Consider the following 14,176-nt stretch of genomic DNA (forward strand, 5'->3'; position numbering starts at 1 on the left):
TGCGCAGATATGCGCCAAACCCCTCCAGATATGAAGGCGTTAATGTGCTCGTGCGCTCGTGAGGGTTTGCATGGGGGGAGGGGACCCCTGCACATCACTGAGTGTGTGTGGATGGCGTGGGCTTCTCTCCTCCAAACCGCGCAGCATCATCATCACTCGGTTCACAGCAACAGCCTCGTACGCATCATCATCCTCATCCTCCTCCTCATCCTCCTCATCACCATCTCCGGGCTGAAGAGGGAATCACATCGCAGGGATAACGGTGAGCGTCAATATCACAATATTTAACTGTTTGCTTCTGATGTCGTCTCACAGCGTCTTGGACATATATGTTTTTTGCATGAAGACATCATGAGGAACAGGCGATGGGCGTGTTCTGCAACCGTTTGCTTCACACAGCAATTAAGATCGATTTTGTGAATCGCGGGCCTTTAATCCAAACCACGTCGTGACAAGCTGCTGACAGTGTGATTTCTAAGAATGAGCGCAGATGTCAGGATGCAGGCGAGCAGACAATCGGCTGCTATTTGTGACAGATTTATATTTTAACCGTATTTGTGTGCTGTGTAAATTGGCCTGATAGTGTGAAGGCCTTTTTTCCCCTCTCTTAACACCAGTGGTTAGGATGAACTGGAGGCTTAAATTTGCACATATTTAACCACACTCTTTAATTTGAATTATTGCTGCCCCATTGAGGCAATTGCTGCCACTGGAAAATAACCCATGGGACACTTCAAAAACCACAAATATGCGCCTACAACCTCTTCATAAACAGGCCTGTGAGAGATTCTAGGAGAGCGATTTTTGTGATTCCCATGGCTGTCCTTAATAAGATTTCATCCTCAGGTGTCCACATTATTCATTTTAATATTCTGATAGAAATCCCACTGCTTTAATAAGCTTGCATGTATGTGATGTGATGGCTATCTGTCCTGCTTAACCTCGCCAGGGAAGTGGAAATCTGATGCTTATTGATTTTTTGGAAGGGGAAGAAAATAAAGACAAAAAAAAGGGTTGGTCAAACCAGAGGGAGCAATAACATCCATCCTCCTCATCCTCAGACCTGCCTGCTCTTTATTACTGACAGGGCTGTGTGTTGCAGGCCGCACGGAGCTGTAGAGATGCTGTCAACTTGGCAACAGGGACTAAATGAGAAAAGTGGGTTTAAAGCTTTTGTTTCAGTGAAAGAGACTTAAAAATGAGAATTAAAGGAGTGCATCTGTAGCATACCTGTTGCATAAATTCATTAGTAATCTATTTATCTATCTTGGGGTTTACAGAGACTGATCATTTTAGTCCTCTGAAGTGAATATAAACATGGAGCTTTACACTGCCCTACACACCGTTTAGTTATCGCTGCTAATAGGCCTTGTAATAGCTGTAAAAACACAGGTGGTAATATTTATTATTAATGTTAATAGTAACACCTGTGCTGTTTTGCTCAGGCTGGCTTGGTTCTATTTAAGTGCTCGTGTTTGTAAGGGAGACAGTGATGCCAGGCCTGTAAGTGCTCGAGTCCAAGATATTATTAGGTTAGCATCCTACAGTTTAGCCTGGCCGACCAGCCCTGTGGGGCTCCTCTGATCTGTGCCAGTAAATCTGCTCATCATGCCCACAGTGAGGGATCTGTGGTCGGAGACGATGTTTGAATTACATTTAACATTTAAACAAATCAAACGTGTGTGTTGTGCTTTGATGAGGATGCAGATGCTGGCGTAAAGATGAATACGTATGAATATAAAATAGTTATATACGACAACCTGGTGAAAGTCTTTTTGAAACATATAATGAGCTCATTTAAAGCAGCCAGCAGAGATTTTGGTCTTAACTGCGTCACTAAACAAACAAGAATTTGGCGTCCTGGTGTGACTGAACAAATTCACCATTGAACAAACATTTAGTCTGCAGCTCTCGGTGTTTGTTTATGTTCATTTGGGGATTTTAAAGGGACAGTTCACCTACAAATCAAAAACTCATATTTGTCCTCTTACCTGTAGTGCTATTTATCAATCTAGATTGTTTTGGTGTGAGTTGACGAGTGTTGGAGATATCGGCCGTAGAGATGTCTGCCTTCTCTTAAATATAATGGAACTAGATGGCACTCAGCTTGTGGTGCAAAAACTCAACAGCAATGTCTCTTTGTAGAAATCATGACCTGGTTACTCAAGATAATCCACAGACCTTGTTGTGAGCAGATTCATGTAGGAACTTTTTTTTTTTTTTTTTACCAAACCACACCCGCCAACAGTATCACCGCCTGGAAAGAAGTGTCCATCTACTGCTAGCTCACCTAGTAGCTACCACTGAGCTAGCTAACGTTACAGCTTAGCTGAGGAGGATGCCGTTAATGTTAACATCTCACGCTATCACGAGCACAAGCATTGTCAGTGAGTAGATGCACGCATCCTTCTGCGCAGTGATACGGTTGGTGGGTGTAGTCAGGTGGAAAGAAAATAGTTCCTTCATGAAACTGCTCACAATAAGAGACATTGCTGCTGACATTGCTACATGTTCAAATGTATGTTTTGGCGATTTGAGCGCCACAAGCAGAGTGCCATCTAGTTCCATTATATTTGAGAGAAGGCAGACATCTCTACGACCGATATCTCCAACATTTGTCGACTTACACCAAAACAATCTGGGCTGATAAACAGCACTACAGGTAAGAGGAAAAATATGTATTTTTGATTTGGGGGTGAACTGTCCCTTTAACAACCTAGAGAGCATATTCGTATTTAAGTGTCCAAAAATATTAACTTAAGTAAAAATGAAATGATTTAATATTTTTATAACTGAAGGAGGCTCTGAAGTAGCATTTAGACTATTGTGTAGTGAGAATATACGCAAAACTTTAGTGTACGAAGAAGACAAGAAACAAATTTAATATCAGAATTTTTTTTGTGGCTAACCTCAGTGTTAATAAAACCCTGTCTCTGGCCCGCTGTATACCTGGCAGACACCGAAAGCTCTGTCAGCCCATTATTACCCGTCAGACCTCGTTTTGGAAACAGGGGTCAAAGTGAGTGTCGCAGTGATGTCTCTCTGTTTCACTGCACCACAAAATCAAAGTGACATGTTGCTTCACTGCACGGCGACCCGTGGCACACAGCGTCTTAATGCAACAGCATATGGATGCGGGTATCGTCAGTGAACTACACGAGTCAGTGCCTTATAAATGTTCTTTTCCTCAAAAGGAGATGTGATACTGCAGCGCACAGTTAAAACTGACATCAGTTTTCTGTCTTCTTTTTCCTCATTTCAAGCCTCATTTGTTTTAGCACGCAGCCCCACCGAATCAGCAGTACACTTTAAATTAGGGAACGTTTACAGCTCTAATTGATTAATCACTGAAGTACACTTTATTGGTTTTGTTCAATATTGTTAATGTATTATTTGATCACCTAAGCTACTGAAAAACTCACATTTTAGCACAGGATTTTGTGAGCTGTCCTTTAAAGAAATAATAAAGAGGTGTTAATACATGGGATGACCACATAAACAGTGAAGACCTATCCTTTGGAGCATCATATCAGTGACATTACATTCGGCTCATGGTCACGCACTGCAGCTCTTCACCAATAACTTGATCTGAGGCTTTCAGGGCATTTCCGCACCAAGACACATCCAATAAAAATCCCTCTCACCATTCAAGGCTTGATGTCTCGGCCTGTAATTACTGCTCAGGCCCATCTGTGACTCAGCAGTGAGCACATGCTGGGCTGATATGGAAATGCAACAGGTGTAGTCTGGAAACACATCATTATAGGCTGGTTAGGTGGTTTGGTTAGCTGATAGGAAAAAAATCAGTTCAAAGGAAGATGTGTCTGGAAAAGTAATAGGCATGAACCCTCCACCTACACAAGTACAAGACACCCAGATGGAACAAAAGAACAAAGAACATTTTTTTTGTGTCTTTTTTTGTTGTTTTACATCTTTTTGCAGTCATTTTGTGTCACTTTGTCATCATTAAACATCTCTTCCCTTAGCAAATAGCTGTAGATTTCAGGATGGAGGGAACACTTGCATTTGTCCCCCCCAATAAAAACTCAAAAGTACCAGAGGACATTTTGACAGAATTAAAGACATTGACACCATACATTGATGCAGAAAAAAGCACATAAAAAGTCACCAGAATGCAACACATAAAGTATCTGATGCTCTCCGGCAGAGGATCCCCAAACCCCCTGTTTCATGTGTAGCTACTCTTTGTAGTCAGTTTGTGATTGTTTTGGGTCTCTTTGTAGTCATTATATGTCTCTTTGGAGTGACTTAGCAACTCTTTGTGGTAATTTTGCATCTCTGTAGTCATACTGTGTCTCTTTCTAGAAATTTGGTGTCCCTGTTGTCATTTTGTGTCTCTTTATAGTAGTAGGTGTAGATTTCGAGGGCGTGGAGGACGCAGATGCATTCGTCTCCCTCAATAAAAACATGGAAGTAGCAAAGAACTTTTAATTGAACAAAATTAAAGACACTTACGCCATAAACTGATGCAGAAAAAGGCACTAATCAGTGCAGAAAAATTCACCAGAATGCAGTGTTTGACGCTCAAAATTTGGCTTTAGTTTGGCTTTGGCTTAGCAACTCTTTGTAGTCATTTTGGGGTTGTTTTGTGTGTCTTTGTAGTCATTATTTGTCTCTTTGCTGCCGCATAGCCACTCTCTGTAGTCATTTAGCATCTCTGTAGTTTGTGTCTCTGTCTCTTTGTGGCCATTTTGTGTCACTGTGGTTGTTTTGTGTCTCCTTGTAGTCATTTTACATCTCTTTGTAGTCACTTTGTGGTTGTTTTTTCTTTAGTTGTTATACGTCTCTTTGTAGCCCCAAACATGGAAGTAGCAAAGAACTTTTAATTGAACAAAATTAAAGACACTTACGCCATAAACTGATGCAGAAAAAGGCACTAATCAGTGCAGAAAAATTCACCAGAATGCAGTGTTTGACGCTCAAAATTTGGCTTTAGTTTGGCTTTGGCTTAGCAACTCTTTGTAGTCATTTTGGCTCCTGCAGTCATTTTGTGGCTCTTTGAAGTCATTTAACCTCTCTCTGTAGACATTTTCTGGCTGTTTTGTGTCTTTTTCTTCTGATTATATGTTTTTGTACTCTCTGTGGTCATTTTGCATCTCTCTGTAGTCACTTCATCTTTGTGGTAATTTGATCAACCTTCTGAGAGATGTCACTTCATTTCAGCAGTCACTCCATTTTTCATTGCAATTTCTTAATATGACTCAACAACATGATGACACGGAGCACAAGCACAATGTACAATAGAAACAAAGCGATGGCACACGGCATGGCTAGAAAACAGCAAATGTTACTTAAAGAAAGACAACCACTTAACAAATAACGTTTGGCTTGTCTTATTGTAATAACTACACTAATTTAAACATAGATGGAAGGTTTGAGCAATACTTTGGCATATTCCAACATTTTAAAAGCATATGATATTCATCTCCAGAGCGACTGTCATTATAGAATGTGCAGATCCTCTGGTTTCTATCCCTCTCTTTATATCTCCCGATGACTTTTTGAAGTCTGCTGTTGTCCACTCTGAAATGACTAGTAGTCTATCTGTACTCTTGGTTTTCATGCAACAGATAGTTTTCCAGTTGGAGCTCTTTTTTTGTCATTTGCTTGAACACATTTATCCATTCAGAAGTTACATTTTCGAAGCGGTTCTCACAGAAGCCTAAACGGTTGCCGGCCAAAATGACAGATTTTGTATGCAAAATGCTTTAACACTCACAAAACAAAAGCAAATATTTCCATCAATCAACACAACTCGTGGTCAAATTAAAATGTCCTTCCAATCGATCATTACACAATGGACAACAAACAACAAAATATAGCTATCAATAAGAACTAGTTTAACCTTCAGTGTGCTTTATGCCTCTGCCATTTTTTGAAACTTTACATCATTATAGTTTGTGCCGAAGTAAGAATATCACAGCATGAATTTTGTTCTCCAAAGATGATTTTACTAGAGATAACAACCCCTGCTGCACACTTCTTTGAGCTGCCCTGTTAATATAAAACATTTTATAATTCATTTTATTCCATTCCTTGTTTATTTCCTTGTGCCTTTGGCCCCTTTGATCCATACTTGCAAATACCAACACAGAGCTGGCATCTTTTATAGACGGATGAGAACTGATTGCTGGGTGAGGAGTTGTGCAAAGAAGTTTCACACAGGCGCATTAATGATTCATAATTATGCAACAGTTTCAGCTGTGTGTGTGAATGGATGTTTTCCTTTTGTTCAACACAGATAGTCCAATAGAGTTTTAGGTCCTTCTGCATGCTCTGTCTTAACTTTTTTCATAAAAGGGTGTGAAATATGGTTTGGTAACACATTTGGGGAAGGGGTAGACTTCTGCTGTGCTATGAAAGTGATGGACGATCGAATGAATCCCAGTTTCATTAAGCGTGTCTTAGCAGTCGAGACAAACCTGATATTCTGCATATATATCACACAATGTCATACTTCTGGTGTCACTTTGCCACGTTTGCATGACCTGATCTTTCCGCCTCTGTTCAACAGCCAGTTTCAAACAGCTGATGTTGTTAAACTTTTGCAAGACCCACGGTGTCGCATATACAGCCGTATTATGCAGGCTGAGTAAATAGTTGTACATTGTTCAATTGACTTTGGTTTCTTTACCTTCTATCCGCCTTCACCAGGAGCCAATATTGTCTTTTTAACTGTGATACAGAGAGACTATCTGCAGCTCCCCATACACTACATTACTGCAGGCTGTCATTTTAATGCAGACAGAGGAGTAACAGACACAAGGGCCGCCTGACGCCTTGGGCCCCTGTGTCCAGTTGGCCCATTCGGGAATCCATTGTAATGGGTCACCAGAAATGTGCAAGGATGCTTTTGATACTAATAATGATCATTAAATTGATTTGTATGGCACCTTTCATACGGGGGTGTCGCTTAAAGTGCTTCACAATAAGAAGAAGAAACATGAGAATAAAAACAGGCAAATTAAATCATGGGCAAATACTGCGCAATAAAACCAAACAATGACATAAATAACAAACAGAAGACGCAGCAGATAGCAAGAATGGGTATGCTAGAAATAATAGAATGTGTGAGAGATAAAAACAAGGAAGGCAAATATAAAAAAACATGTAAAACATAAAAATAAAACAAATAGAAGTGACAGTAAGTTAATGGCGGTGCTGAGTAAATACGTTTTCAACTGTGGTTAATTGTGTTAGAGAATTCTGTCGTTCTAATACACAGTTAAAAAAGCCTAGGCTGCAGATATTCTTATTTGTGTGATAGTTTGAATTAAAAAAAAAAATAGCAGCAGAGGATCTAAGAGTCCGTGAGGATGATAAGAGAAAGATTTAATGATGTAGGCCGTTTCCACATCATTAAGAGCCTTGTAAACAAGTAAATGAACTTCAAAATCAGTCCAAAAGACACCATGAGCCAGTGCAGGTATGCTAAAACCGGGGTGACATGCTCTCTTTTTCGTTCTAGTCAAGTTTTTTGGCATCTCGTTGGCATTGGAACGGCTGTACCTTTGCAATATTTCTTAAACAAAAGAAAGCTGTTTGGTCACCTTCTGTATGTCGGACATAAAATTGAAGTCTGAGTGAAGGATAATGCTCAGGCTTGTGACTTCTGATTTAACCCAAAATGCCATGTTAGACTAGAACTAACTCTCTTTTTGTTTGTGGCCCAGTTAATAACATTTCTGTATTCTCAAGAGCCTTTCCATGAAACCTACCACTAACTGCCTGCATGATTACTAAATATAAACAAGATTGGTTGATTTATACTTCCGCTTTCTCCTCAGACAGAAGGAGAGCCTGCTGTCAGTCAAGTGACTGACAACTCTTGAGGTGTATCCTGAACAAACTGAAGCTTCAGGTGGCCTCTCCTCTACGTCTTTGACCACTTTTGCATCTTCTGAACCTCTTAAAAATGGAGGACGGTTACCAAAACCGGACTGCCTTCATAAAAGGCGCCAAAGACATTGCCAAAGAAGTCAAGCGCCAAGCATCTAAGAAGGTCGGCCGTTCAGTGGACCGGATGAGTGATGAGTACAGCAAGCGCTCCTACAGCCGTTTTGAAGAGGACGATGACGATGACTACCCCATGCAGGGAAGTCAGGACGGAGGCTATTACCGTGGAGACAGCCAGGCGGCCAACGACGACGAGGGTGGCCACAGTGACTCCACAGAGGGTCACGATGAGGATGATGAGATCTATGAGGGCGAGTACCAAGGAATTCCCAGGGCTGAATCAGGCAAAGGCAGCCTGGCTGGAGGCCCAGGTTCGGTGAGGGCCGGCGATCAGCAGTTCAGAGATGTCGGGGTGTCCGAGGGAGAGAGGAGGAAGGACCAAGAGGAGCTGGCTCAACAGTATGAGACCATTTTACAAGAATGTGGTCACGGGAAGTTCCAGTGGACCCTGTACTTTGTGCTGGGCCTGGCTCTCATGGCAGATGGTGTGGAGATCTTCGTGGTCGGGTTTGTTCTGCCCAGCGCTGAGAAGGATATGTGCCTGTCTGAACCTAACAAGAGCATGCTAGGTAAGACTCCTTTACAGGTGACTGTGTCTCCTTCTGCTGTACAGCTTCTGGTTTGGCTTTGGCACATATTTATGTTGCTTAAAGGATAAGGCTGTCCATATTTTTCTTAAACCCCCCCCCCCCCCCCCCCCCCCCCCCCCACCCCCCCTCAATGAATTGATCCAACTAACAAGTATTTGTTGTGAATCCAAAGCCTGACATATCTAATTCCCCTGAGCTATAGAGCTTCAGCGTCCAAAAACTCATTAAAAATACATCAATGAGCCACATTGTCACACTGCAGGGCGACGTGTTCTCTCATTACAATGAACGTGGGCATTCTGAGTCAATCTTTAGCCCCTTTCTCACGGGACAAAAAACCCACCAACACCCACTCACACCAGGCTTGACATTCACTCGCGGGACAAATGACTCTGCAGTAGTCACAGGTATTTATTGGCTCCAACTCTGATAGTACATCGTTCAGAATCTAGTTGACACAGAGTTTAAGAGAGAGAATGATTAAGTAAGATATATATAAAAAAGAAGTAACACAGGCCTCCATGCTGCTTTCTACCGTTTAAGATAAAATAAGATAGAACTTTATTTATCCAGAGGGAGATTGCTAAGACTAAACAACTAAAATAACAGCAGGAAAAGCAAATGTATAGCAAATATAAAATACAATACATAGAAACTAGAAAACAGTAAGGTTCAAATAAGGTGTGATCCAATAAATACAATACACACAATGACAAAAACAGGTTACAACTGTGGATAATAACCGCGGTTGCTGTACAATGTCACACCCTAGGTGGTGCAAGAGTCCAAGAATGCATTGTTAATACAGAACTGACTTGCCTAACCTGTTTCCCAGCCTGTCCATGGCGTCAAATGTGACACACCAGAAAAAACAAACACAAAAACACAGAGGCAGTTTTTACTGCAGAGTCACGTACACAGCTCTGGTCTACTGGCAGTGGAAAAGGAGTTTTTCCCCTGATTTTTAACAGCTTTTCCTGTGCACATGCACTAATTTTGGTGGAAAAAAGGCTATTATACACTGTCCTGCTGCCAGAAATACTAAGTAGAGCACCAAATGTGTATTAATTCACAGCTGACAATACCTCAACAAACACACAATTCACTCCTGTTTGAATAACCTTGTGTTCTTGGTAGAAAATGGGCTTGGGCTTTAGAGACGGACTTAATGGTTTTATGTTTTCATGGGATTTGTTGACAGCAAGAAAATTAAAGATTAATACCTTATCTTTTATGACAAATAGAGTTTTATTACTGTTTGTGTTTGAACTTCTGTTTGTCTTGAGAGGCCAGCTGTCAGCAGAGTAAACATAAACCTGAAAAGCCCATAATCTAACAGCAGGAGTCTCGAGGCAGGCATAAAGAAGACAGGATAGACATGCATCTGTTGCTGTAATAGTTTCATTTCCTTTGCTCTCTCCACAGGTCTGATTGTATATTTTGGGATGATGGTTGGGGCTTTCCTCTGGGGGGCTCTGGCTGACCGGATAGGCCGCCGCCAGTCTCTTCTCATCTCTCTCTCAATCAATAGTATCTTCTCCTTCTTCTCCTCCTTCGTCCAGGGCTACAGCACCTTTCTGTTTTGCCGACTCCTCTCAGGTGTTGGGTAAATTGAAATACACCATATATATTTATATATATCCCAGCCACTTCACTCTTACACAGGATATAATTTAGGTTTACAGGCAACACAATCCTGCACAGTACAATCCAGTAGCAGCAGAGGAATCACACAAAAGTCTAACTCAAAAATTTGTTTTAATATCAACATGATAATATTAATCAACAGGATTTATCAAATAATACATTTCAATAAGGTATATCTCTAGAGAAATGATTAATTCTCTTAGTGTAGTCTTCTCTTTATTGAATATGAAAGCTAACACACAAGCTGAAATTATTAACCACGAATAAATGAGCAATTTTAAGAACATATATCACATTTTTTAGCTGAAGTGTTTATTTGATTCAATCCTTTATTTAAAAGTCTTATTGTGATTTGGATCTCTTTTCCAAGAGTGTACAAATAAACATATGCAGTTTAAGTGTAGACAGACGCACAAATAATTCACGCACACATTATCATAATTAAGAAAAGCACTTTCATTATTAAAAGAAGCATTTACAAGTGTGACTGCGATAAGAGAATTTAATGCGAGAGTCCATCTGTATGCAGCATAGTATGTGACCCCACTTAGTCCAGGTTCAGTGCAGCTCATGTTAAAATGTCTCTGACCTGACGTTGTATTTAAATGTTACCAGAGAGCAGAGGTAACTGCGCTGATTTTGCAGTAGAGCCTTATAAATAAACAACATACAATGCTGCACCCTTCTGTTTATTTAGGAGAACCACCACACCTTTTCATATTTGATGAAGCGCACCAATTTTAATGGAGTCTTCCCATTATTAAAAGCAGTAGTTTCTCTTATTTAGTGAAGAGACAAATCGAGGTACTAAAATCATTTCCATTTGTGGTAAAGATCAATCACTTTCCCACAGAGCTTTATGAGTTAGTTCTGCACTAATGTGATGGACTAATGGAAGCAAATAATCCACAGTGCAGTGATTCCAAGTAAACAGTGGCTGACAAAGTGTATCAGCAATTTAAAGAACCAATACGTACAGTTCATGTGGTGTTTCAGGACATTTAATAAGATATAGATAAACTTACCTTTTATTTCTTGGAACAAAACACTTTTCTAGGATGCTTAGATCTGTGATTACTGTCACCTGACTCCACCCAAATGCACAGACCTATTTGATGGGATGTCTGTAAGCCAATCACAGTGTTCCACATCATCTAAAGTCGACTGCAGCAGAGCATGCTCCATTTTTCGACAAGCATGGCAAACAGGAAGTGCAAGGCATGTTTCAGTCTATTAATGGTGCGTTCGTTTTGTACTGGGAGGTCGGAAATTCCCAGTTCCCAGTGGGAATTTAAATTCGAACACACTCTGAGATTGGATTTCCAACTCGGAAACTCAGAGCAACTGCATCAACCCCGACTTACGAATTCAAGATGGCTGCCGGTCACATACATAGTGAGTAAACACTCTGCTTATTTGTTTTACATTGGGTCAGCCTCATCTGCGGCGTTCATCAGTTGGAGTGCATGATGGTTTTGAAGCTGTCTATACTCAGAAAGCGCAAGGGCAACAAAGGCTTTCTTGCGGGCGTCCATGTTTTTTTCCGACTTGTCCACCGTTGTCAAGTAGAATGCAAAAACTCTTGTCAACTCGGAAGTGACGTCATTCCCACTTCCTACTTCCGACCTCCGAGTACAAAACGAACGCACCATGATATATTGCTTAAGTACCATAATACTTCAATTAAAAGGTAAGTCCCAGTTAAATGCCCAGTTCCTTTTACTAGCCTGGTGTAGCTACACGTTTTGACAAATAAAGGCCTGTCTCAATTAGATGCCTGGTCTGGTTGCCAAGCGGCTCGTTTCTTTTATAGAAATTCTTCGGATGTATAAAACCTGGTTGCTGGCTATCTTAAATGATGTGCCCATTCCTTGATTACCCTGCAAGTAATTCATATTCCTTTGGTCCGTAAGGGTCCTCAGATCTAAAGAATCAAAAGGGTTTTCATAGAAATTAATCCAAGTTGTGAGTTTTGTTTTAACAGGAAAAAGAGGTGTTGTGTCGGTATGCCAGGTGCCGTAATCCTCGAGTGCTAAACACAGGCCTGTTGATTTCAGTGATTTAAGCAAATAATAGCCCGGGCTATTAATTGAAGTTTTACGCTACATCATACATCATATGACAGATTGTCAGCTTTTCCTTAAGATCTTTTAAAAGACATCCATCCACTGGAATGACAGGTGGACAGTTCATTTAATGTCATTTTTACTCTAAGGTGATTTCTGCGTTCAGATTCGCCGTCCACTCGAATGGACAGAAAAAAATAACACCTAATAAAGTATCTTAATCTTTTTGTGTTTGGATCATTATTGGGTTCTGAACAGGTTAAGCTATACGTGCTTTAACAGAGAGACAGTTTGACTCAGTTGGTTTCTGGTCTTTGCAGGATTGGTGGCTCGATTCCCATCGTGTTCTCCTACTACTCTGAATTTCTGTCCCAAGAGAAGCGTGGTGAGCACCTCAGTTGGCTCTGCATGTTCTGGATGATTGGGGGGATTTACGCATCTGCCATGGCCTGGGGTATCATCCCACATTATGGTGAGTACAGTCCCCTATCCCTGAATTAAGGAGGTTGTGTTGTCCTTATTTTAATTCATGCTTAAAGCAGTAGTTTGAAATTTAAGGGGTTAACCCAAAATAATATTTAAAGTCTTTAAGATAAGATAACTGTCTGCTGACTGTTGCTTTGTATTTAACAAACAAACATCAGAGTGGTATCTTCTCATCTAATTCTCCACCGCGAAGTGAACAAGCTTGTCCAACTGTACCTTCAGATTTTGACATTTTTGCAGCAACAGTTTCAGTTCTTGTTGATAATATCTTGCAGGTTTAAGCTTATGTGATTTCTGCACTGCGGCTGACCTCTGACTTCAGCCGCTTCGCTTCAGGGGGGAAAATAAGAGCATGGTTCATGCAGTGTCACGTTAAATTAAATATATTCCAGCCTGTGTTTGATAAAGATTGATTGCATGACCTTTTCTGTTATTGACAGACTCACATTTGTAGGGCAAAAGCTCATTTCTTTGTGTTGGTTTGTTTTTTGTATCCCTTCAGGATGGAGCTTCCAGATGGGCTCGGCGTATCAGTTCCATAGCTGGCGTGTGTTTGTGTTAGTGTGCGCATTTCCTTCTGTTGCCGCCATCGCTGCCCTCAGTGCCATGCCAGAGAGCCCACGCTTCTACTTAGAGGTTAGAAGATGCTCTTGTTGACAGTCTGACACTATTAGTTTTACTCATGTTTGAGTTAGTATGAACATAATACCCAGAGTCATATGTGAAATGTCTTGAGTAAACGAATGTTGATGATGTTCACTTTTTGTTTTCTCAAACAGAATGGCAAACATGACGAAGGCTGGATGATTTTGAAGCTAGTCCATGACACTAACATGCGAGCAAAGGGATACCCAGAGAGGGTGTTTTCTGTGAGTATCTCCGAGAAAATATCATTATATTAAATCATAGTTTTGATCAGCTCACAGCCAAGACTACGTTTTGGTGCCTTTTATGCCTTTATTAGAAAGCCAACAGCAGACAGAAGGAGAGAGAACGACTGTGAGTGATATCAGACATCAGAAATACTTTACTGATCCTCTGGGGGAATTGTGCTACATTACAATTGTTTCAATATATTGCAAAGAAAATTATAAGAAAGTAGAAACCTGTAGAAATGCTTCAGTGTTTAATACTAGTATGTAAGGTATTGAAAAATATAGGCATCGTCACCCGGTTTCAGTAGCTCAACAAATATTAATGCTCAGTCAGTGGCCCTTAGCGTCAGATACTGACGGAACAGAGCACATTTAGCGGCAGTATGAGCCACAACATTTTGTGACACTACAGTAGTATAAAGCAAGATAGTCCACATGGGTTGGGTGAGAGGGGAGACGGGTGGCTCAAACAAGCTTGACAGTGAAAATGGAAGTTTATTTTTGAGAAGACACAATGCATGTCTATGATGAGCGT

The 14,176-nt window shown here is 40.8% G+C and overlaps 1 protein-coding gene across 2 annotated transcripts in view; it reads left to right on the plus strand.

The window, feature by feature from the left end:
* Positions 1-73: 73 nt before the first annotated feature.
* Positions 74-14,176, plus strand: part of LOC117263534 (synaptic vesicle glycoprotein 2A-like) — a 28,782-nt gene continuing 14,679 nt past the window's right edge. Inside the window, exons 1-6 of one of the 2 annotated variants that reach the window (XM_033637019.2) lie at positions 74-262; positions 7,809-8,546; positions 9,993-10,173; positions 12,601-12,752; positions 13,269-13,402; positions 13,546-13,635. In XM_033637019.2, the coding sequence (XP_033492910.1) occupies positions 7,937-8,546; positions 9,993-10,173; positions 12,601-12,752; positions 13,269-13,402; positions 13,546-13,635 (1,167 nt within the window). In that variant the 5' untranslated portion in view covers positions 74-262; positions 7,809-7,936. The remainder of the gene's footprint in view (positions 263-7,808; positions 8,547-9,992; positions 10,174-12,600; positions 12,753-13,268; positions 13,403-13,545; positions 13,636-14,176) is intronic. The other variant, XM_033637020.2, reaches the window with a different exon arrangement.

Source organism: Epinephelus lanceolatus, chromosome 16 (genome assembly GCF_041903045.1).
Source record: "Epinephelus lanceolatus isolate andai-2023 chromosome 16, ASM4190304v1, whole genome shotgun sequence".
NCBI lineage: Eukaryota > Metazoa > Chordata > Actinopteri > Perciformes > Serranidae > Epinephelus > Epinephelus lanceolatus.